At 38.2% G+C, this 25,079-nt stretch overlaps 1 protein-coding gene across 3 annotated transcripts in view; it reads right to left on the reverse strand.

Moving 5' to 3' along the window:
* Positions 1 to 3,992: 3,992 nt before the first annotated feature.
* The window catches only part of LOC134531598 (5'-3' exoribonuclease 1), a 373,786-nt gene continuing 352,699 nt past the window's right edge, over positions 3,993 to 25,079 (reverse strand). For all 3 annotated transcript variants that reach the window (XM_063367328.1, XM_063367329.1, XM_063367330.1), the window contains exons 32-34: positions 20,609 to 20,778; positions 7,554 to 7,772; positions 3,993 to 4,570 (exon numbers count right to left, since the gene is read on the reverse strand). In XM_063367328.1, coding sequence (XP_063223398.1) covers positions 4,457 to 4,570; positions 7,554 to 7,772; positions 20,609 to 20,778 — 503 coding nt within the window. In that variant the 3' untranslated portion in view covers positions 3,993 to 4,456. The remainder of the gene's footprint in view (positions 4,571 to 7,553; positions 7,773 to 20,608; positions 20,779 to 25,079) is intronic.

A 25,079-nucleotide genomic window follows, 5' to 3' on the forward strand; every position in this document is an offset into this window, starting at 1 on the left:
GGCATTGAATTTTGGGGGTAAGTTGTGACGTAGGTCATTGAGGGTCACGGTCGTGCCTGTCGGCATGGGTGCTCGCTGCTCGGCCCACCGCGTACACCGCGAACCTCTCGGTTCATCCTAAATTGATTTTGGCAGGGCCCATCTCCAGCACAGCATCGTGCTCAGCCAGCCAGGGTTGCCCCAGCACAAGTTCCTCTCCTAAATCTATGACCACTACAGCGGTCACTTTAGTAGTCAATTCCGTTAAGCTCACCTTGATATCTGCGTATCCCAACATCTGGCTGGCGTGGGTGGTGGTCACAAGCCGTAGTTCGCCATGGTGTGGGTGGAGGGTGCCAGGCGGCACTAGCGATGGATGTATGAACACCTGGCTCGCTCCGGTGTAGACGAGAGCGATGGCTGGACGGCCATTGACTTCGACAGGTATGCGGAACAGGTGGTCGGGCGGTTGCGACAGTTGCCCTAGCCTTGGTGGTTGTTGATGTCCCTGTGTTGCATTGTCATGCGTTGGCGAGGCTGTTGTCGTGTGGCGCTCTGTTGGTCGTTCGCCATTGTTTGGGCCGTTGCGGTAAGTGGCCTCGCTATTGTCGTGTCTATGCATAGATATGCGCTGTGGCCGTCGATGTTTGTTGTGGTGAGTTGTCCCGCTGTTGTCGTGCCTGTTGGCTGCTTGTGGGTTGGTGTTGCAACAATTGGTGCTTGTCGTGGTGAGCTTCTGTGCCATTGCCATGCCCGTTGACTGTGCATGAGTTGGTGTGATGACTGTCGGTGTTCGTCGTGGTGAGTTATTTCGCTGTGTCGTGCCGGTTGACTGCACCTGTAGGCATCGTGACCATCAGTGTCTATCACAGTGAGTTGCCGCGCGGCTGTCGGTGTTTGTTGTGGTGAGTTGTGTGGTTGGTGCTGCGCCTGGGGGCGGTGAGTGGGTTGTCGTGGTGGCCATTGGTGTTGATCATGATTAGCTGCATCGTGGCTTGCGCACCTGCTGATCGTGTGTGTGGTGACCGTTGTCATGTTGGTGGTTTGTCTGTTCGTCGGTGTTATTGATGGGGGACTCTGTCTCAGTTCCCCCCTTGCCCGTTTCCCGTCGGCTGAGTGTCGTGTGGCGTTGTTGTTGGTCGATAGATGGGTGGTGTGGTTCTTCGGTTGTTCATCTCCCGTGGGCAATCACTGTGCCAGTGGAGGGTGCATATCGGGCAGCCTCGTCGGCACTGTGGCGGCCGGTAGGCTAGGCTGGTATCCACTCGTATCGGCTCTGCGACTTGTGGCGGTCCTCGGCCTTCGAGGGCCTGACCTCAGTGTTGTTGTTGGGGCGGTGCTGCTTGGATCACTAGTAGGCGTCGATGGTTAGGTAGACTGTTCCGCTCTCGTTTGGCATTGTGCGGGTTTCTCCACCACGCTCGTTGGAAATTCCTCTCTGTCGCTACAGCCATCTGTACGTACTCCTCAACCGTGGTCACATTGCCTATGCGCATGAAGGGTTGAAGTTCATCTCTCAACAGCAGTGTGATGGTTGGTAGTGTCCGAGTGGGTTCCACAAATGGCGATATACGTTGAAAAATTGCAGTTTGTGCACTAAAAAGTTTTCGATGGGCTCTCCTTTGCGCTGGGTGTTGCTGTAAAACTGTGAAGTGCATTGCACCATGGTTGACCCAGTGTTGAAACGTTGGTTAAAGGCGTCAGTGAATTCTGACCACTCCATGTCAAAGTGCCCCCATAGGCGCCACCATGCTAGAGCATTCCCTCGCAATTGTTCGCTGGTCCTCTCGGGCCATTCGTCTATTGGTGTTCCGCTCAGCATGAACCACGTTTCGCATTGGTGGATATATGCTCGTGGATCCTCGTGCGGCACTCCGCTGAATAACGGTAGTCTGGCCACGTGGTTTGTGGCCTGTCGCGGCTGTTCGTGCGGTGGGTGGTATCGTCACGATTTCGTGTCCGCTTGGTTGTGCTGTTGGTTGGTGTGATGTGCTCCCGATATATTAGCAGGACTTTCTGATTTTCTGTATTAGTGGGATTGGGATTAGTGGGACTCCACTGTATCTGAAAACAATTAATTTTAGCCATGACATCATGTTCAAATGTATGTGCTGAGTCTTGAAAAGTGAAGTAGCAATTGCATGTATAGTTAGCTTTCTTGGTAATAAAAAATAGTGTGAACATAAAAAAAAATAATACTTTGTAAAATATGACTAAACTTAATGGAATGAAGCTTTAAATAATATATAATTTTTATTTTCAAAGCAAACTACAACACAGCAGTAGTAGGTCTCATCTCATAATATTAGTTTTGAAGTAACAAATTTAATATTTTAATACACTAGAGTTCCGTTATAGCGAGGTGTCACGGTTCCGGGTTTGATCCTAGCCATAACCGTGTCCTCGCTATAACAGAATTGGACAAATTTTGGCCCCCAAAAAGTAAAAATTAACCGAAAATAGCATAAAAATTGTGTTTAAACCTGTATAATTGGAAAATAACAGGTTATATTATCGAAATCTTAATTTCTGTGAGCAGATGTGTGAATTCTCTTTAAAACGATACCCCACAAGTACGGATACGATCACCGATTGCGTCAAAATAACCAGAATACCCTACCACGCCACGAAAGTATAGCATCTCATCCCGCAATCGATTACTCGACTTGGCCCGCGGGCGACGCAGCATTGTCCTCCTATCTATTGTCGACGCGGGCTGTCTGCTGGCGGCCATGTTGGTTCAGGATGTTGCTAACAGGTGGTGCTAGTGTAGCGCGACAATTTAATTCCTTACAAAAAAGCAGGAGTGCGGCAACGCACGTACGCCTCAAACAAAATAGTCGCTGGAAAACTATACTTTTTCATTTAAAGAAACCTGTTAACTTTTTTAGAAAATAAATTTGGGATTAAACTCAAACCATTACCACCCCCTTCCCGGAAAGATACCCCAACAACTGACTGAAACAAAAGTTACAAGAAAACTGTCCTAGCGATTCAGAAATAAATATGGTAGTCCCTACTATTTGTCAGAAAGTAAAATAAATAACTTTAAGTGTTTGTAAACGTGTCACGACTGAAATAATTCGAAACAAGTTTATAAATATTTATGTATTATTAACGCGATCAATTAGCAACAAGTATAAAGACGGCTCTGACTTTTTTGGCCTAACATAGTTATAAACAATGTTATTATTCGTTAATGAAAATGTAGCAACAAATTAATTAAGAGCATTTATATTAAAAAAAAAGTGCATATTGTTATGTTTAATGGTGGGAAAAAATAAGTTAGATTTTGTCTATTTTCTAAATAATAACAAATGTGTACAAGTATATGTATATTCAAAGGCTTGATTTATTCGACTCGAGCATACCTTGGCCTTGAAGCCAGCCAGTGATGCTGTGACTGTGGTCGAAGGCACAGATAACTAATGGAAGTTTGATAAAAGAAAGAAAGAACGGGATTATATTTTTAAAGCCACGCACTTAGGTGGCGACTGCAAGGCTGAAGAATGTGACAGGCGTGAACGGCAAGATGTCTAGTGGCGAGCGAGAGGGGTGGAGATAAAGCAGACAAATAACAAAAGTGCGCTTCAAGCGATCAGGCCGTAAATTCCTCGAAAATACCTCGTTATAGCCGTGTTCTCGCTATTACCGTGCTCGCTATAACGAGATTCTACTGTATTTGATTTGGTATTGGAATTATACTTACAAATACTTAAATAATATTTGTTATTTTTGAAGATTGATAGATGTCTTAGTACCAGTCAACCCATTAACTGAACTGTCATATGTAAAATGACTGCATCAATGAATTGTCGACATGAATTCCCAGCCTGCAGCCAGCCTGAGCGAAAGGCAGCCAGATGATGCTTGCAACGCCTTTGCCATTGAAAAAATTTCTTGATTTTCAAACTGTTTCAAATTTAGCCATCTTAAAAAAGCATCTATGTATTATATCTTTCTCCCTTTTGCTTTAATAATATAAGGATATAATAACAAAAAGAAAACAGAGATAAAAAATATAAGTTTTTATTACGACACACAAAACTCAAGTGATACTGCAGTAATAAATACAGTATAAGTTCAGTCCTTTGTATGCTTCACAAGTTAAATCTTCGACCAGTGACATTAATAATGATGAGCTTACGAAAGGATTTGAACACAAACCCTAGATCCATACTGCTGAAACAGCACAATTGTTGTAAAAGTTATGTTAATGATACACAGTTACAATTCTCAAAACCTTATTTTTAACAATCAAAGTTTGAATTAAAACTCACTTTGTTTTTATAAACAATAAAACCATTTAACAATGCAAATTTCTTTGTGCCCTTAACAGAACTTCATTGGTTTTTTTTCATAAAAGTATATTTACAGACAAAATAAGCCATTAATACCTAAAAAATACAGTGATTTAATTCCATTGGAATCAATACACATGTTTTGTATTTCAATTTATTTTTAACTTGAAATACTGTTACTTCTTACAACTTTTTTCATCAATATTAAAGTTGGCAGCAATTCTTGATTTTTTTGGTTTTGGAACTAGAGGCTTTGGTGTGACAGGTTTTACAGCAGGCGAAGACGAATCCTACAACATAATAAAACATTAACTTTAAATTACATTTTTGTAATAGTAGTCAGTCACAGCATAACACGATATCATCACCCCAGTCCACCGCTGTGGCTCCTAGATGTGTTTGATGTGCATAAAAAATACAGAGAGTAAATTACAGGAGCAGACAAAGAAAATATTAAATATATTTTTCCATTTTTTAAAATCATTAACTTCTTATTACAAAAAAGTTAATTGTAGTTGTTAAATATTAAATAGAAAAAGAAAATTAAGATTAAAAACCAAGTACCGTATTTACTTGAATAATCGTCGCCATCGCTTAATCGTCGCACCTATTGTTGAGGTAATGAATTTGGTATTTAAGATTCTCCCCATATTCGTTGCACCCTAATTTATTGACGGTGACTGAGGCGCGAGGCGCGAATAGAACAGCCGTAAACACAATGGAACAGCCTGCTTTCACGTGGCGTGTGGCGCTTATCATTGGTCCAACCTTGAGCGGCATGTCCTAATTGGCTGTGTGGGAGGAAGGAATGTGTGTGGAAGATAAGATGCTGTGATGCCATTGTTTTATCTCGTTTGCATTGGAGTGGAAAGTACCGGTAATTTCCGAGTTTGAGAAAGTTCATTTTGTGAAAATATGGGTAAATAAAATTTGTATACTGCCGCTTTCAAGTTGCGCGTAATCGCATTTGCAGAAGAGCACAAAAATCGGGCCACGGAAAGAGAATTTTCAGTAAGTGAAAAACTTTTTCGTGACTGGCGAAAACAAAAAGACAATTTGAATAACACGTGACGACAGCGGCGACTAAGATGACGTTGACGTCCCGGCAAATGAATCTGATGCATCAGTATCTAGTTCAGACAATGAATAGATAAACTTGGTGAGTGTTCAGACTGAATGTGTTTAATAAATGTATTTTGTTTATTGATTTTTTCGCAATGTTTATTTTTAATTTTGTCAAACTTCTTGTAACCAAAAGTTGTTTTGTTTATTTTGCGCGTATTGTAAATAAATATTACGTATAGGTACCATGAACCTAGATATTAACTTCTTTAATTTAGCATTTTCAAGCGACTTACTGAAAAATTTTACTTAAAATTTTTTTTTTCCAATTTTTCCTCACATAATGGTCGCACCTTACTTTTTTTTCTCCATAAAATTTGGTAAAATTGCTGTGACGATTATGTGAGTAAATACGGTATTTAATAAATTCAGCTTTGGATAAATTTTAAATTATTTTAGAAACACATAGGAAACCCGATATTTCTAGCTAAAATACATTTAGGAGCAACAGGAAATAGTTATCAGTAGGGACCCCAGAAAATGGTGAACCGTGAAATACACGAAATACCGCGAAATTGGGCACTATTTCACCGTTTTCACGAAATCTGCTATTTTTTCACAAAACACGAAACTTTGCGCGAAATGCACGTAATTTCCGTTACCAAGAATGTTTACATTGGTCGGATACTGTAAATAATCTTACTATCGATTGTATTGATATCGCGTAACGAAATCGATTGTAGTTCCAACATGGCGGCAAACGTGTATATTTACGTTGCCGCTATGTAGCAGCGTTACGAACACAATTTTCGTGTAGTTGGTATTAGTTCTCAAAAATTCTAGCGCATAGAAGCGTAAAAATTTTTACGCTCACATAATAGTTTCATTCTGGCCGAACACAATATTTTTTTTCGTGTGCGTGCCACTACGGCATAAATGTTTTTACGGTGCAGCTTGCAGTAGGTTTTTTTTTTATGACGTCTCGTTTACTCGGTATTAATTTCCAAGCATCTAGTTAGTAGTGCCTATTTTTGTGTTAAGATGCCGAAAATAGTTACGGTTTTCGATCGAGAACGAGAGATGAAGCAGGAAGGATTTTATATATTTGATGTTAAGGATAAGATAATAATGTGTAAGTTTTGCAACGTTCGTGTGGACTGGATCCGTCGAGACACATGCCTAAAACACGTTTCTAACGCAACTCATAAAAAAAAAAAAAATTATGTGCGGCATCAACGTCGACTACCGGTACTGCAAAACAGACGTCTATAGGAGCTGCTTTGCAAACTTCTAAAAACATAGTTGTAAACAAACAACAATTTATAATTGACTTTGTTGAAATGATGGTGGGGGCAAACAAACCTTTGGAAAAAGCAGATGACCCAAACATGAGGACCTGGTTTTTAGTGTTTGCCAACTGAGTGCATTTTATGTTTGATATTAAAATTTAAAAAAAATTTGAAGCAAAACAATCCTCGTTTGCCAATTTCAATTTTAATTTAACGTATCTCACCAAATTTTTACACCGATTTTTAGCACCGCTTGCTTATTTTTACACCAATTTTTTGCACCGCTTTTGTGATTTTTTTAAACCGAAATGAGCCAGTTTTATTTACCATTTTCTGGGGTCCCTAGTTATCAGAAACATACTTGGATTTTATTAGGGGTGCACAAGAACTAGAAATTTTGAGTTGAGTTGAGTTTTAGTTTTAAGTACTAGAATTGAGACAAATTTTAAAGCTCAAAAATTTTAGTAGTTCACAATTTTTCTAGGAAAATAATAAAACATTCATGTAACATCACTAACACAAACCTGGAGTTATCTAGGATTAAACACTCGCAATTGTGAAGATCGTTCAACGCAGTTCAATACTTTTAGTAAGTGGGTTAAAATTTTTAATAATAATAAAGACGAAATCCACTATTTTTAATGAAGAAATTTGCTTTTTTTTATAACATCATAAAATCTCGGCTTTAGCTATAAAACATAACAACTAGAGAAAACTTACAAAAAAAAAAGTACATTATAAATAGGTAAATAACCCTGTCACAAATGTGCTTATGCTGTAGGATCAGGATCTGCCGCAGGGATGCACTGCACAAAGTGTCTCCCGTTTTTTTGACGACTTTCTTATATTGCTCTGCTACAATATTTGACCCAAGAACCATAACTTCCCAATGGGGAAGTTCAGGCACTGCGGAGGGGCTGACCTTGGGTGCGGAGCTAGAAGTGAACGGCGGCGTGGGCAGGCCGCCCGGCTGGGGCTGCTGCTTGCTGTCAGACGTGGTGGCAGGACTGCTGTGCTGGACGACACCTCCCGACGGCAGCTTGCTGCGCTGCTTGACGGCCTGTAGTGGCACGAATGGAGATCCCAGCGATCCCGTTGCCTTTCGAAGCTCCTCCGGCTGCGGCCTGGCACGCCAGCTCGGCTGCAACAGGTGAGTCTCGCTGAGATCGTGTGGCTCCAGCAGGTAGCACAGCCTAGCCGGGGTGGTAGTCTTCAACACTGAAGGGAACTGTGTTGACCTCCTGTCTACTCTCCACATCAGACCCAGCTAACAGAAAGTAGAGCCGGCGCAGGTTAAGTCCTTTCCAGTTCATCTGAACACTTTAGAAATCAGTATTTGAGAGAAATCACTGGTTGTAATTACAGTAAACTCCCTATTATCTGCGCATGCTACGAAAAAATACAGCACATTATGTAAATCTGTATTGTATTACAAGTGAGCAAATTTGAACTCTACTGACGAGTGTATTGTGTGCAGTATACAGTAAAACGCCACAGGCCTTCTCGGAACTCACTCAGTAGGCTGGCATGTGTTGCTATTTTTGTCTCTGTCGCGCTTTGCTTCTAGTCGTATGGTTGCTTTTTTAGTGTCTAATGAAGTCTCTGAGTACGTACGTGTATCCTTGTTACGAAGTAAGTACCGAGCACTTTTATGTTTACATTACTGAAATGTTAGTATTTTATTGAATAATTAACATACAATACATTTTAGCATCATTTAAAAATTTTTACTATTAATTGTAACTTTTACTGTACATAAATTTTTAGATTTTTAAGTTGAAATTAATGTTTCCTTTTTTGTTTCCCATTTTTGGCTCTTTTGTGGATTATCCGCGATTTTCACTATCCGCGGGTGCCTTGCCAATTAATTTTGCGGATAATTGGGAGTGTACTGTACATTATGTCTTTGGATACAAACTAGCCATCTGCAAGTAAGGTTGACAGCACAAGAGAAAAATTATATCTGTGGTATGTGCTACTGTCTTCTCATGTTTTAATAAAGGTTGCTTATTAACTATACTTTTAAAAATTTAAGTAAAAAACTGCTAGTATTTATTACCAGATCTAGAAATTCTTGCTCAGAGTTGGAAACTTTTGTCTTTAAATTATAGATTTATTTTTTATCATTGTTTTCCATTTTTAAATAATTATTTCTGTAAGACTATTTGGCTGGTCTAATTACTTTTGCTTTTTTTAGAAACTTACCAGCATTCTTTAAGTTACTTAATTTCTGTTTCAAACAAAAATTGATTAATGTCTTTCTGGTTGGAAATGTTTGCATGAGGCGCAGGAGTCAGCGGCGAGTGCTGAGGAAGAACAAGCCGCGCTGTGGCTCGAGACTGTCACGCTGCCAGCTGGACCAAGTTCGTGTCACGAGCGTGCCGGCGGTCGCGGACTTTTCGCGATGGACCTGATGCAGCTAGCTCGGGCAGTATTGTGCTCAGAACAGTTTCTCCAACGCCCCCAAAAGCAATACCCTGTTTTAAGTGGGAACGAGGCTACGAGGGCTTCCACGCATCAAACATCAAGGTAAAGACCTTTATGGCTGCATCGACTTGCCATTTTACAGATTTTCATGTGCCAATTTTAGTGCTATAGTTTTGACTCTGTTATGCACATAACTTAACTTTTGGATATCAAGTGGTCGGTGTTTATTACTGAATTTAAGTAGATAGTGCTATGAGCTTTTCATAGTTTTGTTGATAAATAATTGCTACCGTACCTACTGAAATATGAACCTTGTCGGGCAGAAGTGGAGTGGCTTGGTATTTAAACTGACACTTGCCTCTGAAGGTCACTAACTAAATTTTAAGTTAACCAACTACATTTTTTGGCATACTGAAAATGAATAAACTGTTGTTAATGGTTTAGCATAAACTTCTTGTGCCAGGAAATTACTGCATAAAAAATCAACTTATTGATGATAACATTAGAGTTTCAGCTTGGCAATGCATTGCAGAACTGCCTTTTTTGCATGAAAGACCCGTTCTCACACATTTGTATGTCTTGTAAACAGTCCAGCTGTTAACAGTTTTATTTTATTGTCAGAATTATTATTCTAAATTAGTTTGTATATTATTTATGTTATTAAATGATTTAAATGTATAAATTTAAGAATAACTAGAGACACCCAACTTAATGTAACCATTTCATTTCACCTTGGTTTAGACATTAATAGAAGATCCCAGCGCGGCGCCAGACAGCCAGTGGGAATTACGTGGGCCATGACGCAAGTTGCCGATGCCCTTCTATACGCTTGGTGCGTTGGGTCGGTACAAGATGACGCGACTGGCCCCAGCTCGTCACTTCTAGAAGGGCGCCAGGGTCTATACAAGCCTGGACGCCACCCACCGCGACAGTGGCTCGATGAAGGGAAGTGCGACAGAGGCGATGGAGTGGCTCGGTGAGTTGGAGTCAGCTCCTTGGCAAAGGGAGTGCGACGGCGGCGACGGAGGTCCACGAGGAGTGCTGCGGCGAGAGATGCGTGAGGGGTGCGGCCCAGCCAGGTGTGCGGTGTGTAAGGACTTGAGATACTGAGTGCGAGTAACTGATTAGTACGTATTTTAAGTAAGATTATGTATTAGCAGGGTTGGGTTTTTCCCGTCCAAAAGCTATTTTTCCCATCCCAGTGGAAAAAACTGGTAAATACCGGGAAAAAATGGTAAATACGGGTAAAACTGGTAAATACTCTACAGTAAAAATATGTCTTACTTGCGAAAATTTATATTATTTTCATATTTTTTTAACACTTATTACTGTGTTTTGATTGATTAAAAAATAGAAAAGTATGCTTCCTAAATTTATTTTCCAGTATTGTATAAAATTATTTGTGGAATTTGAAACATTCTGCAACTTACCTTTGGCACATGCATAAAACTTGTAATGATTGAACTTAAAATCACAAAAATTAGTGAGCGGTATCTATTTTTGTGCCCTGGAATGAGCACCATGTGCCCTGGAAGGAGCATTCTTCTGGAATGTACGGCCATGTTGTTTATGTTCATCAGTAAGTTGCAGTGATAAGGTACACTAGTTTCATAAGTGGAAGATAAAAATGCCAAAAACTTCAACCAAAGGAAAAGGAGGAAGACCACTCAATTCAGTTTGGAGTCATTTCAACCAAAGTGAAGATGCAAGTGGAAAATTAATAGTTAAGTGTAAAACATGCAATCAAGTAGTAAGTGCAGAAGCTGACAGAATGGGAAAGCATATTTCACAAACTTGTCCTGAACTTAAAAAAAATGAAAACATGCAAACCAATTGTTTTTCTCAAGCTAGTATAGATTCCAGTGTGGCAGCAACTAGTGATTGTGATGAAAATTATCCAAGACCTTCAACTGCTAACAGACCTACAAGCACAATTTCTACTACAGGTGTAAAACATTCAGTCAACAAATTCCCGCCTTCTGTAAGTGACTTTGTAATACACACTTCAACCACAAAAAAACAAGAACTTGATGTCAAAGTAGCACAATTTTTTTATGCGTGTAACATTCCATTCTCAACAGTAGAGAAAAAAAATTTCACTGATATGATATCTGTATTGAGACCAGGCTACAAACCTCGAACCTGAAAATGTCTTGCAGAAGATCTCCTTGACAAGATAACAGAAGAGCTTCAAGAAACTGCTAGACAAACTGTTGTTGGCAGAACTGTCACTCTCATGCAAGATGGCTGGAGCAATATTCACAATGACCCGATAATAGCCAATTCCATATACTGCAATGGTAAGAGCGTCTTCATTTCTTCAGTAGATTGTGGCACTAATAAAAATACAAGTGACTACTGTAAGAAACTTGCTTCTGAAGCAAAACTTGCTGCTGAAAAAATGTATGAGTGCACTGTGAAAAGTTTTGTTTGTGACAATGAACAAAAAATGGTTTCAATGAGGCAAAATCTCCAAAAAGAAGACATTGTTCCAATTACATATGGTTGTGCATCACATTACTTGAATCTCCTTGGCAAGAGCATCAGTGTTGAGTCACTTATGGCCCATGTTGTGGAAGTGCAAAAATTCTTCAGGAACCATCACATCCCAGGAAGTTTACTGAAAGAGTACTCTGGTTCAGTTAAACCACAAATCCCAGACAAAACAAGATGGAACTCTGAGATGGCCTGCTTACAGACTTTTATTATGAACAGGCCATTCTACTTGCAAATTGTAGACAGACATGAAGACGAAATTAATGACAACATCAAGTGCATAATCAACAACAGTGGTATCTACAAAGAGGTGAAAAATATGTACAATCAGTTGAAACCAATTTCTGATGCACTGAATAAATTACAGAGTGACAGTGCAAATATTGCAGATGCTTGTGAGGTCTTTTTGGATCTACTACATAATGATCAACTGAAACCACACACAAAGAAAGTGAAGTCTAGGTTTGAAAGTGCTATAACTCCTATTCATATTTTGGCAAATATGATGCATCCCTTGCACAAGGGTAAAAAGTTGTCTCAAGCCCAAGAGGAATCTGCTCGTGTATACTTACAAGGCATAAACCCTCAGTACTTGCTTTACATCGTTAAGTTTCAATTGAAAAACGAACCCTTCCCAAAGACATTTTTTTCAGACAAGATTGTTAACGGTATTTCACCTTCTCAGTGGTGGAAAAACCTGAAAAAAAGTGGCATTGATGCAGACTTTCTGGATTTAATGGCCACATTCAAGGATGCCCTGCATCATCTGCATCTTTGGAGCAAATTTTTTTCCAGTTTTTCATTTATCCATAGCAAAACCAGAAATAGATTAAGTACTGAAAGGGCTGCTAAATTAGTATTTTGCTATATGACACTGAAAGGTAAAGCAGACACTGTAACACTTAACTGATAACTTGTAGAAATTCTAGTCTGGAAAAAAGTAATACGCAATAATTTAAATTTCGAGATTGTTCTTTGGTTTCTTCAATCAATTCAGTCTCTTGGTCAATTTGTGTGTTTGCTTGTAAGTGTTTGAAATGTGAACAATGTACATGTGATTATTATGTACAATTATTATATTAATTTAAAAAGTATTCTTTGCATTTTCTGGCATAATTTTATTACTATTTGATTTGTAATTTTGTGTGAATGCTTCTATTGTAATAGTTTGAAGCATGAACATTATGCCTATGTCCTATTACGATCAACAAGAAGGCCCACAATCATGAATTTTCCATTAGAAATGATACATGTAACTAGCATAATTCCATTTTTTGGTCATTTTATATTTTTGCTGCTATTTTGCTTGAAATACGAACAATGTGGATGTGCAGAAACAGAATTCCTTGTGTTTTCTTGACATAAAAATGGTTTTCTGTAATATTACACATTTGTCTGTTGTAATTAATGTACCTACCCTTTTGTAATTAATACATAAAGAAGTTACTAAAATTATAAAAAATTTATTTTTACTTATTAATAAGTGATTAATGTACCTACCACTTTGTGATTAATACATAAAGAAGTTACTAAAATTATAAATATATTCAGTTTTTCACTTTTATATACTAACAAGTAATGCATTTTAAATCACTGAATATTACAGAATTATTACAATACAAAATATTGCGATTAAAAAAGGGAGTTTTATAATTATTAAATTGAAGTTTTTCCCACGTGGGAAAAACTAATATTTCCTAAGACAGTAAATACCGGATTTTACCATGGTATTTACCAGGGATGGGAAAAACATTGCCAACCCTGTGTATTAGTGTTGTATATATTAGCAGTCAATAGAACTGTGCAAAAAAAATTAATTGGGCTATCCCTATATGAACCCATTCCCTTCCACTCAATGATTACATCATTGATGGTGAAACTATTTCATGTCTTGAACTTTTCAGGAGCTACAGAAATAGTTAATTTCTGACATAGTTCCAGTTCCAGCATCCATAGCAGTTGTTGTTCTTTGTAGCTAGCCATATAAGTTTACGACATTGGAGAGACTATCCAGAGGTCTGAAAGAAGCAGAGAATCTTCTCTACTGGCGCATAGCAGCTAGTCGCTTGGGATTTGTGTGTGTTTGTTTTGTCTCGACTTACATCAATTATATCTAGAGACATATCATGTCATCAATATTGGCTTGTAATATTAATGAAGGGTTGGCTCACAATTTAAAGTAAAAATTAACATTAAAGTCATATCTAGTTTTGCAACGATTACCTTAAAAGTTAATGTTTTGACCATTGAATAACTATAATTTATTAGTTTGTCCAAGTGCATATGTTTTGGGGGCAAATACCATTTTAAAGGAAACATGAATAGTTTAAAGCCAAAAATATGTGTTAATTGTTACTGGCATTAAAAAGATATCAATTTGAAACCACTCAGAAATATAAGAATTCTATCTGTCAGTAGATCACAGAAGCGTTTATTACGTCAGTTTAAAACTATACATAATCTGTAACACCTACACCACTGGCAATTTAAAACTTTATAAATTTATTGTTAGTTTATTTTACTAGACATTTCAATCCTGACAGTTTCCCTATAAGTATTGAAAGTTCAAAGCACACTAGATACAGCGTTGACATGCTGGTTCCACTGCTGGTCATATTCAAATTTATCACATTCATTGTACCTCCAGCAAGCATGTGAGCTGTGTATCCAAACTATTACAGGAAACAGTATATGTCGTAGTGAGTCATGCTGCGACAGTCTCTAGAGCAGAATTGTAATTGCAGTGGAAGTACAATGATTTCAGCAAGTTTAAATCACAACTCAATGCTGGATTTAGTCTGCGGACCTTACTCAACAGTAGTTTTGTAATTAGTTTCTTAGGATTGTACTGACATCGACCAGGGCTACACCTCCCTAAGCCCGATGTGCTTCACGCCACTGCGACCCCCTCTCCTCCCACAGACACCCTCTGTTTCAAACCTCTCGCCAATGAGTGCGTGTGTGTGTGTTTGGCCACCCGGCAAGAGGTGCTGTGTTACAGCCTCCTACCATTTATAATTTAATGAATTAATAAGTATGATTTTCTTTTACTATTTCTATTTTTTTCCCAGGGTGATTGTTTTCAGCTAATTGTGGAGATGTAGCAGCGCCATGCGTGACCCCTTTCGGTGCACACCCTCAGTGGAGTGGTGAAGGCTTCCCCTTTAAAAATAATAAACGTCTACGCTGGACTACTTGCCATTGGCAATATTGTACTGTAGGATATCAGTGAAAGCTTTTTTTGTTTTTTTAATGACTAGCCAGACGATCAGGACCGGCGGGACACGATGAGGAAATGACAAACACAGCAGGAAAAATAAGGACAGGTGAAGCGAGAGTTGGGGAAGCAATGTTTGCAAACGATAGCATAACACAGCCGCGGAAACAAACAGGGGGGTTGCCACTCGCGCTCAGCTGGTGCGACCTTGGTCACAGCGCAGTGAAACTCCGTCATAGGCACAGGGAAGGAGGGGGAGTGTGTAATGGCGTCAGAAGCGGCGCCGAAGCGGAACTGTTTATGTTATTAACAACACACGCAAACAGGGTCAGGACGGGCTTCTTATACTGGGAGATTTTATTCGGGAGGGCAGAGTCACAGAGCCAGTGGGAAGCCTCGCTACTCCGCCGCCGAGACGATGATTGGTGAGTGACCAGCCACGATGCGACGATGGTTTAACACTAGACAGCAGCATAACCGCCTTAGGCCCATGTAGCTTGTAATAGTTGGTATCTCTCTCTCTCATTTCAAAAACTAATAATATGCAATTGAACAATCACGCAGTAGACATTATTAATTAATTTAAAGCAAACCGTCATGTAACTTGGGATAAATTAGTCTGCAACTGTTGGTAACAAATCAGGAGACAAATTAGGTCAAGAATAAGCTCTAGGAAATGGTTGACAGCACGGTTTATTTATTAACGACAGTATCCCTGATAGGCACGACTATGGTTCAGTAATTATGTGTTAGTAATAGAAGGTAAAATTGTACTTGTCAAGACCCAGAAAGTAGAGAATTAAATATGTGTTGAATAAACTGTTAGTTGAAACTGCGGAAATAAACATGTTCTTGTGGAAACGTTCACCCTTAACCTCTTTATTTGAAATGTTTTGCAAATAGGGACTTGTCACCCTACCTTAAGGACTGTTTAAGGAAAAACACGAGTGGTGGAACCGCCCCCGGAACCCGATACTCATGACAGGGCTGTCACGATATCAGGATCACAGACGATCCTGGTAGATTCACTTTCATTCCCTACCCCCTTCATCCTTCACGATTCATTTCATTATCAACTTTTCATATACATATTTCCTTCATTTCCGTCTTTACGATCGACACAGATAAGAGTAAGTTGACGGCCGTAACAATATTAACTATGTCAGTATATATGTGGGAACCTAAAAAAACCTGATAGCAATAAACTCAACATATATCACAAATTGTGATGTTTTGAAGTTAAAATGTGATTTTATAATTTTTCCCATCTTTGCCACAAATTTGTACACAAATAAATGAATGTTACATTTCCAACTGCTCGTGTTTTGCTTCTCCCCAAAACAAAGAACCACAACCATATAGTCACATGCCAGGCTAAAGACTGGAACAGCTTAGTTTAACAACTAAATGCTCTACGTCTAAACTGCGTTAGTTATGCTTGTTTTAACAGCTTTCTTTTGACTGCCTTTGAAATGTCATCTCAGTGTGACAGAATTTCTTTGAAAAGGGAAGGGGGAGACAGAGCATTAATGGAGCTGTGGCAGGATCCTTCTCCCTTCCTCTCCTCTTTATGTTACTGCTGTGAAGGCAGCCCCCTCCTTTTTCACATTCTTCTATCTCCGCACTCAATATGTAATTAAATATTTAAAATAAAAAAATTTCTCTGGGCACTTAAATTCCTTTTATTAGTTTATAAGTTTAATATTTTTGTAACTAGATACAGTAAATACGGCAGCAATAAATTACCCTAGCATTATGGAAGGGACTTTGCAAGTGCAAAGTTTGCTTTACGAACCAGACATCTTTTATGCTGCAGCGACCAAAATAATTTTTTTATAACTGCCTGCTGGCGTTTTTAACATAGGCCACGTAAATAACACCGTTATAAATATTTTCAGTCATAAATGTGAACTGCTCCAAATGAATAATGCAGAAAAATGCGGTCAACCGCCGAGTTGGGTTTTAAAGATTGCTTCACCAGAGCTGAACAAGGGGTGGATGCCTCCATCTTGGTCGATATTGCTGAATATGATTGGGTGTTTTTTTATTTTTTCCCATTGTTTAGTGTATTTTGTGATGATGTTTATGATGTTTGCATTTTTTGTTGAGCAAAATTATGTTGTAAAGCACGTAAAAAGGGCAAACATGTGGTGTTGGACAATGACCCTTCTGCACCAGTATTCAGGACTTTAAATAAGTGTTTCAAACCAAAGAACATCATCCTTAACAAGTCAGAATGTTATTTCACCAATGAAAAATATTCCCGAAATTCATCTTTTTTGAGAACACAGAACTTTTCAAGGGTTACGAAGCCCTTAACAAAGATATGCAAGAGATTTGCAAGACAGAAAAGCATATACAAATGTTGAAAATGCTGACTTCTCTGAGTACCTATAAATTATGATCTGTTTGCACTGGCAGTCCAGAATGCTGTTTGTAGACCTGCATGTTGTTTGTACACCTACAAACAATGTTGACAGTGAACTGTTGCTTAGTCACTACAACTTATCATCACAGACAAAATGCAGAACCTGAAAGAAAGCAATGTTGAAGTGTATTTTTATTACTAACCCTAACACTTACAGTTAGAGTTTTAATGCAACTTTAGTTATAAAACAATTAGGAAATGGAATTTCTGTAATGTTATGGTTTAATTTTTTAAAAATTAAATGCTGTCAAAAGTGTTCATAAAAATAAAATAACCTCACTTTATTTTTCCGAAAAATAACATGACTTTTTTTTAGAAAAAAATAACCTCCTTTTTTCATTCAGGTCTTTATTTATATGGCAATGACTGATATAAATGACTGCTTTATATGACTGTGCCACAAACTAAAGACTTTATTATATTATGTTGGCTAGTTTTTGTGACAGCTTTAAGTTATAATTTTAGGTGATAAGAAAAGTTTAGTTTTCAATCATTACATAAGTCTAAATACAAGCTCATAACTGCCCATCTTTTCCAAAATATTTTATCATTGCCACAAAACTTTCACGTAACACAAACTGTTTGTTAAAAGTTCTGAAAAGGCTAAAATTTTTACAAACAAGTTCCTGTTGGCCATAACTGTTATAATAGAATGTAGCTCAAGCCAAAGGTGTAGACACAAAGGGCAAAAGATTGCTTCACCAGCGCTGAAACAAGAGGTGGATGCCTCCATCTTAGTTGATATTGCTGGAAATGATAGGGTGTTTTTTCTTCTTCGTTGTTTAGCGTATTTTGTGTTGCTGTTTGATGATAACCTTAATTTTTTGTGGATTTGACCACATTTTGGGCAAAATTCCAAATATTTCACAATTGCTGAACTGTATCTATATACAAAAGTTACAGACCAAAATTATAACATATAAATTAACAAAAGTAATATCTAAGAAATTCCATTTTCTGTGTTAGATAAGAGCCACATACATTGCATGTTATGACTGCTATCCTACTGTAGAGCTTGACGGACAGTTGCCACTACAGGACTCCACAAGGTCTGGTGCATGGCACTTCTCACACTTCATATGACCTGAGTTCAAATAATGGTCCGGTAATCATGAATTTGGTATTACAAAATTTACCAGAATAAGTGTCACATATTTTATGCTCATTTTTTTTTTACATGTAGGACGAACTTTAAGCGAGTTTTATCATTCATGGTTTTAAAAAAATACATTAATCTTGCACTGTGTGGTTGAATATGTCCATACATAAATAGCCTATGTTGGTTTTTGATAAATATAACTTCACGAAAAAGTATAATTTAATTAAAATATCTCAGGAGTAGTGTGAAGCTGTGCAGTTACAAGTTTGCAGCTCGCCAGGTCGCCGGCACAAATGACGTGTCTGCTGTGCTGCTCAGACAGCCAGAGAGGGAGCAAGTGTGTGTGCGTGAGGCCATACAGCATTGTCGATAGTTCTCCCTACCTCATCGTTGTAAAACTCCTGTAAACAGGCACCATACACAATTAGCGTGTCTATCTTGACAGGTGTTTATGTTGCAACTATGCTCAATCATTACTGTTTTTGTGTGAGATTTCCAATGTTTACGACTGAACATTCCAAAAAATAAACTGCAGAAAACATTAGTGTTTTAAGTGAGGCTTTTATGATAAGGTGCTGCATGCTGGTTTTTATAGAAGAAATTGACAAAAGTGTAGCTTGCCACATCTTCTCTCTCCGCAGCAAAAGAATTGGTATAAAATAAAATACAATCAACGTACAATCAAGGTAAACAGGGTATTATAAAATAGCAAACGTTTTCCTTTTTCTTAGTTAGATAGTGTTGTAACTGAAGGAATCGTAAATATGAGAAGAAAGGGGGGAATGTGGGCTCAGGACTGCCACCTCATACCTTCCCGTAGTTAACAAAGAAAAACAGAGGGTCAACTACACCAGTACCATATTTCATATATGCCAATAAGCTGAGACACTGTACACAGAGACTTCACTTGTTGAAGACATATATATGGCGTGACCCTTATTCGAGGATGATCCTTGCGGTTAGATTTTCATACCTAAAATTATAGGTGCAATCCTTCTGCAGGTAAATACAGTACCGTATTTAATCGCATAATGTCAGCACATTTCTTTTTAAATACTTGAAATGGAATTTTTAAAAATCCGCATAAAGTCCGCACCAGACAAAGCAACCTTGGCCACCCCTGAAAGGCACAGTAACGGGATGGAAATTTACCGATGCTGTCAACAATGCTTTGACCTTGAGTTGTTAATTTCTCCGGAGCGGTCGCCGAGAGGGTTTGTAGCGTGGTGAAACCGTCCGGACTCAGAAACTCGCACTCTACTGCGCAGCTGCCTGCGACGTCACGCGAGTTGCAAGGGGATGGGCTATATATAGCACAAGCCAGTACACGTCCCACGCGCAGATGCACGGACGCACGGACAAAGCGGCTGCAACTCACACTACGTCACAAAGAAGGGGAGGTAGCGGAGAAGTGGTGGGGGTACATGCGCACGGATTCACCTTCTCAATGCTCCCACCACGGTTCGTTGGGAGCGGGGAAGGAAAAGGTCACTGGACTACTAGGTAATAAAAATAACTGTAAATACAGCGGACCCATGCCGACGTAGTTACTTTAGGGCAGGAGTTATTTCAAGAGTATTTTTAGCATACGTATGTGATGGGGAAGTACAAGTCCTTCACTGCACAGTTCAAGTTGCAAGTCGTTCGTTTTGCTGAAGAGCATGGAAACAGGGCAGCTGAACGTGAATTTGATGTCCAAGAGAAAAGTGTGCAGCAGTGGCGAAAAATGAAAGAACAGTTACAATCAACAAATGCAATGAGACGTGCATTTCGGGGGCCAAAGACTGGAAAGTTTCCAGAGCCGGCTGCGGCTTCTGAACATAAGAACGCACACGCGAGTGAGAGAAGAAAAAAAAATAGTGGCGTCTTCCACTAATCGCCGGCACCCAATTATCTCGACACCTGTCACATTTCTCACGTCCGCTGCGGAGGGTCGCCAGTCACCAGCGCTCTGAAAAGTAGTGTGCCACCGTTAATATTTTTCAACTGGGTCGAGGGAAGGGTGCCAATTTTACGAAGCAGTGATTTTACTAATGCAATCCGCGGAACCGTGAGCATACGTAAAATCAGGGTACCAATAAACTAATTATGAGAGAACAATTTTTTTACTCTACACAAAACACGTAAAATTTTGAAGGGAAATTTTTTTTTTCCGGAATTCACCTCATAATGTCCGCACCCCATTTTTTTTGTCAATAATGTAGCCAAATAACTGCGGACATTATGCGAGTAAATACGGTACACATTCCCCAAAACATTGGGATGATTTCATATCGCTGATCAGTGTTGTCGACAAGACGCTGAGCTTACGTGCGGCTGATGCAGCGGTTGTCTGCGGTGGAACGGAGGCACGCTCACTGGCGGTCCTTGCGGGAGCTGGGACGTGGTCCCAGGGAAGCTCTGGTGCTGGCCCTTCTGCTGATCCAACAAGCTCGGTGCATTGGCAGCTCTTCTACGCCACTCAGGCTCCATAGCTGAACCTGTCCAAACACAGTACATGCTTGCATCTGTGCACTTACTTGCCATCAGTTGAACAATGTAAGTGTTTAGAAGGATTTTTAAAAAAAAAATGGTAATTGAAAATGACAAAAAGACAAAAAGACAAAAAGACAAAATGTTAGTTACAGATTAATATATAAAATTTATTTATTTGTATCACATATTCACAGTTAATAAATGGCACTAAAGCGTAATAATGACGTACCGTATTTCACTTTGTTGAGCCATAATAGTATACATTTTTTTCAAAACTAATTTTCACACGTGTATATTTCCTGGCACTGAAATTTTTCCAAAGGCGATATTGTTTTCTGCCACATGCTCAGTAGCAGGGCCGCCACTCAGGATAACAATGTCAAATATGTGGAAAATTAATATAGGAGAATTTTGTTGCAAGGTAAATGAGTACCTATAACATTTTCCAGTTTGCAATACAACAGCATTTTCTGTAAAACAGAATTGCATACATTTTTAATAAATAATATTTTATGTCTGAACATCTACTGACTACAATTAATGTTCAAAATGGTAAAATTTGGCATTGTACTTTATACGTTATGTCCTTAATCTAAAGAGTAATGTATTGATTAGTACTAAGACAACAAATTAATTCAAAAAGGAACTGGTAAAATCATTCTTTGTTTTAAAAGAAAATACCCTAGAAGTAATACTCTAATATAAACACATATCTTTAATGTAAGAAGCACCTTATTCATTATGTGTCTTCTTACATTATTTCTGATAGAAAATGATTGAAAGGATCCATACAAATGTGTAGAAAAATTTTCCTGAATAATTTTTCAAAATAATTTAGATTTGGCATATATAAATATAAAAATATATATAAATAAATAAAAAAACACAATCTAGCCTCTACTATCCCTATAGGAGTACTAGTTCAAACAGAATCTTGAATATACCATTTCACAGTGTAAATGACTATTCAATAAAACCCTATTAAAAAAACAAAAACAAAAAAAGTGATAACATACCACAGATTGACATTTCCCCCTCAAATTACTATCACTGAGGAATTTCCATGACACACCTAGGTTTTGAAGTAAATTCCCTGACTTTCCAGACTGTGGACACCTTGATATAGTTCCAAAAAAAAAAAAAAAAAATTAAAATCATAGTAAATAAATGAAGTCTAGGCTGTGCTTTAGCTGACGTTGGCTCTTTCGTTGGTGTGTGTGCCGAATATGTAAGCTTAATGTCTCGGGATCAACTTTAAAATGGATGACAGTTAAAATTGACTACGTGACTGTCCGAACTACACTGACCTTGAGAACAGACGAATCAAAAATGGTAGCGGCAGATTCATTTCGAACTTAGCAACACTGTGCGCTATACAGGCCAGGCACAGTGAAGACACCAGTGTCAACACTGCCACACGCATTGTACTCCGCACCCCCATGCTACCGATCTACAGACATCTACTACAGCACTATGCCTACGCGAGGTTGCGTGCAAACTCAGTTAAAATTGGATGCTAATACTGTACTTAAAACGCAATGAGAAGAAAACTGTTATTCCATTCTAGCTACGCAGAAAATACATTTTGTCCTATGTGTAATTGTAGGGGTTTTCCAAACCATGTCGCGGGCCGGATTGACTAGCCCGAAGGTGCACTTGGCCCACGGGCTGAACTTTGCCCATGAATGGCCTAGATGCATTGAAACTTGTAACATAGCATAAATTCTACCCCCTGTTACCAATAACACTTTGAAATGAGATGATGGATCACTTGCTTTTAAAGCAAGCAACTGTTTGTGTCCAAGAGTAACAGATGTGGTCAACGTGGCTGTCACTTTCCCTTTAGTGACTACTTTTCCACACATTCCAAGCTTTTCTGTCATTTTCGGATCCAAATGACCAGATTCAGCAAGTTCCAACACTTGTTCTATCTTGCGTATGTCACCATTAAAAGCATGACTGCATGGATAGGAAGCTCCTTCCAGCTTTTTAACGAGATCTACTATATCCTGACAAGCTTCTTTGACAAACACTGCCTCTATCTCAATGCATAAGATTTCTTCTTCAGAAACTGCCAACATGTACTCAACACCTCCATTACTTGTGCCGAAAACTTCTTCGGTTTTCATGAACTCCACAATTTTATGGAGATGGTCAGCTATATAGCACACAGAATTGAACCATGATGACCACTGAGTTATGATTGGCATTGGAAAGAGAGAAATGTTTTGGCCTGGATACTTCTCATCAAGAAATGCTCCGAAAAGACGCTTTCGCTTCCTAGTATTCAAGAAAGCAGACTTAACTGTCGATGTAGCATTTTGCAGCTGAGGTAAGTGCTTGGCTAGGACATTTATCACAAGATTCAACTTATGTGCCCAGCACTGAATAATCAGAATTTGGTCTGACTAAATATTTTTCAGAGTTTCAAAACTTTTGACCATATATCTTGCAGAATCAGATGCTAGGGCCACAACATCATCATATTCAACTTCATATTTTTGAAGAGATTCTAAAATTGCTCTGGAACAACTTTTAGAATCTGCCCATACTTGCCAACTTTTAACATTTCTAAATAGTAAAACATGGGAAAAAAAAATTTGTTGCGTAAACAGCACACTGCAATTTTAAATATTACTTTATGTAGTAGGTACACGTATTTGGTTGTAACAATATGCCAAAGTAATTGGTAGGCTACCTCAAAATCACAATTAATTAACAAGTTAAGCATTTAGAAAAATACTTTTTAAGTCTTTCAATAGGTGAAATCTCTGGCAGTGTATTTCAGAAACTGTGATTAAAAATTGCCTACCATACAATGTAATGGCAATGGTTCAAACAGTAAATATGTTTTTCTTAAAAATTAAAATAATTTGAAAGTAGTGCACTTTTACAGAGACAAAGGTACAACACACACATCTACAAAAAAAACTCATTATTAAAACTAATTACTTACATGTCGTGTATTAGTTCAAAAACTTGTAGCACTGTACTCAACCACGAACAAGCATATTAAAAAAAACTCTTGCAGTTTATTATGATGCCAAAAATATTTTTTATAACTGTTGAAAATTAAGTTCACAATAGAAAAAAGTCTACTGCCTACTACTAATAAATTACTCTTTGCAGCTAATTTTTTAGGTATGCAACTGTGACTTTCTTTGCCTTTTTTAGGAATTGTTCACTGAAGGTGTGTTCAAAACACTTGCCTAATTGTTTACTTTTTATAACGGAAATGTTCTCCAGTACTCTGTTTGACAACAAAAACCTAAACTGGGATCTGTTCTTTTTTACTACACTAAACACACGCTTGCACTCTGCATTGCTGTAGGGTATAGTTAAAATAGAAAACATAACAGAGCTGAGCCTGTCGAACTTCCACTGTCCACAAACATTTTTTATGTGTGATATTTTAACCCATTTCTGTACTATGGTGTCTTCTTTGTTGACTAGTGAGTCTATTGTTTCAAGCTGAAGATTGGTAAACTGGTTGTGAAGTACATCCATTGCTTGTTCTTTGGTTTCATTTTCATGAACAGGTAGCAAGAAGGGAAATACCGTATATACTCGTGTATAGCGCGCCCTTTTTTCCCCTCAAGTAAAGGAAAAAAATAAATATAGTTTAAAAAACTAAAAAACATGCTTTTAAAGAATATAAAACTAAAAAGTAAAAAATAATTTTAAAATTAAATTTATGACAATAGTATATAAGCAATACTAGTATAAATGAGAAAAAAGCTTGAGGCGCTTTGTGCCATATTTTTTGAATATTAAGCGCCCCATGCTTTTTTCTCATTTATACTAGTATTGCTTATATACTATTGTCATAAATTTAATTTTAAAATTATTTTTTACTTTTTAGTTTGATATTCTTTAAAAGCATGTTTTTTTAGTTTTTTAAACTATATTTATTTTTAACTTTTTAGTTTGATATTCTTTAAAAGCATGTTTTTTTAGTTTTTTAAACTATATTTATGTATAATTATCATAGGGAAATGAGTTACCGACACTACCTATTACCATCTGAGATAACTATTTGGAGTTGCAACGTCACAAAGAAATGGTAAAGTCTCTACGAATCATTTGCAGTTAGATGTATGGATATAATATTAGAATTTACCGGGGAAAAAAAAACATTTTTTTTTCGGCGTGGCCAGGAGTAGAACCCACGATCGCTGAATCCGAAAGCTGACGTCAAGAAGTCGCGCGCCTTAGACCGCTCGGCTAACGAACGTAATGAAATGGGTGGGACATTTTACAGTGATGAGTCACTCACTCTTAGTCGAAAGAGTTACAGACGGACAGA

This window comes from Bacillus rossius, chromosome 5 (genome assembly GCF_032445375.1).
Source record: "Bacillus rossius redtenbacheri isolate Brsri chromosome 5, Brsri_v3, whole genome shotgun sequence".
In the NCBI taxonomy this organism is placed as follows: Eukaryota; Metazoa; Arthropoda; class Insecta; order Phasmatodea; family Bacillidae; genus Bacillus; species Bacillus rossius.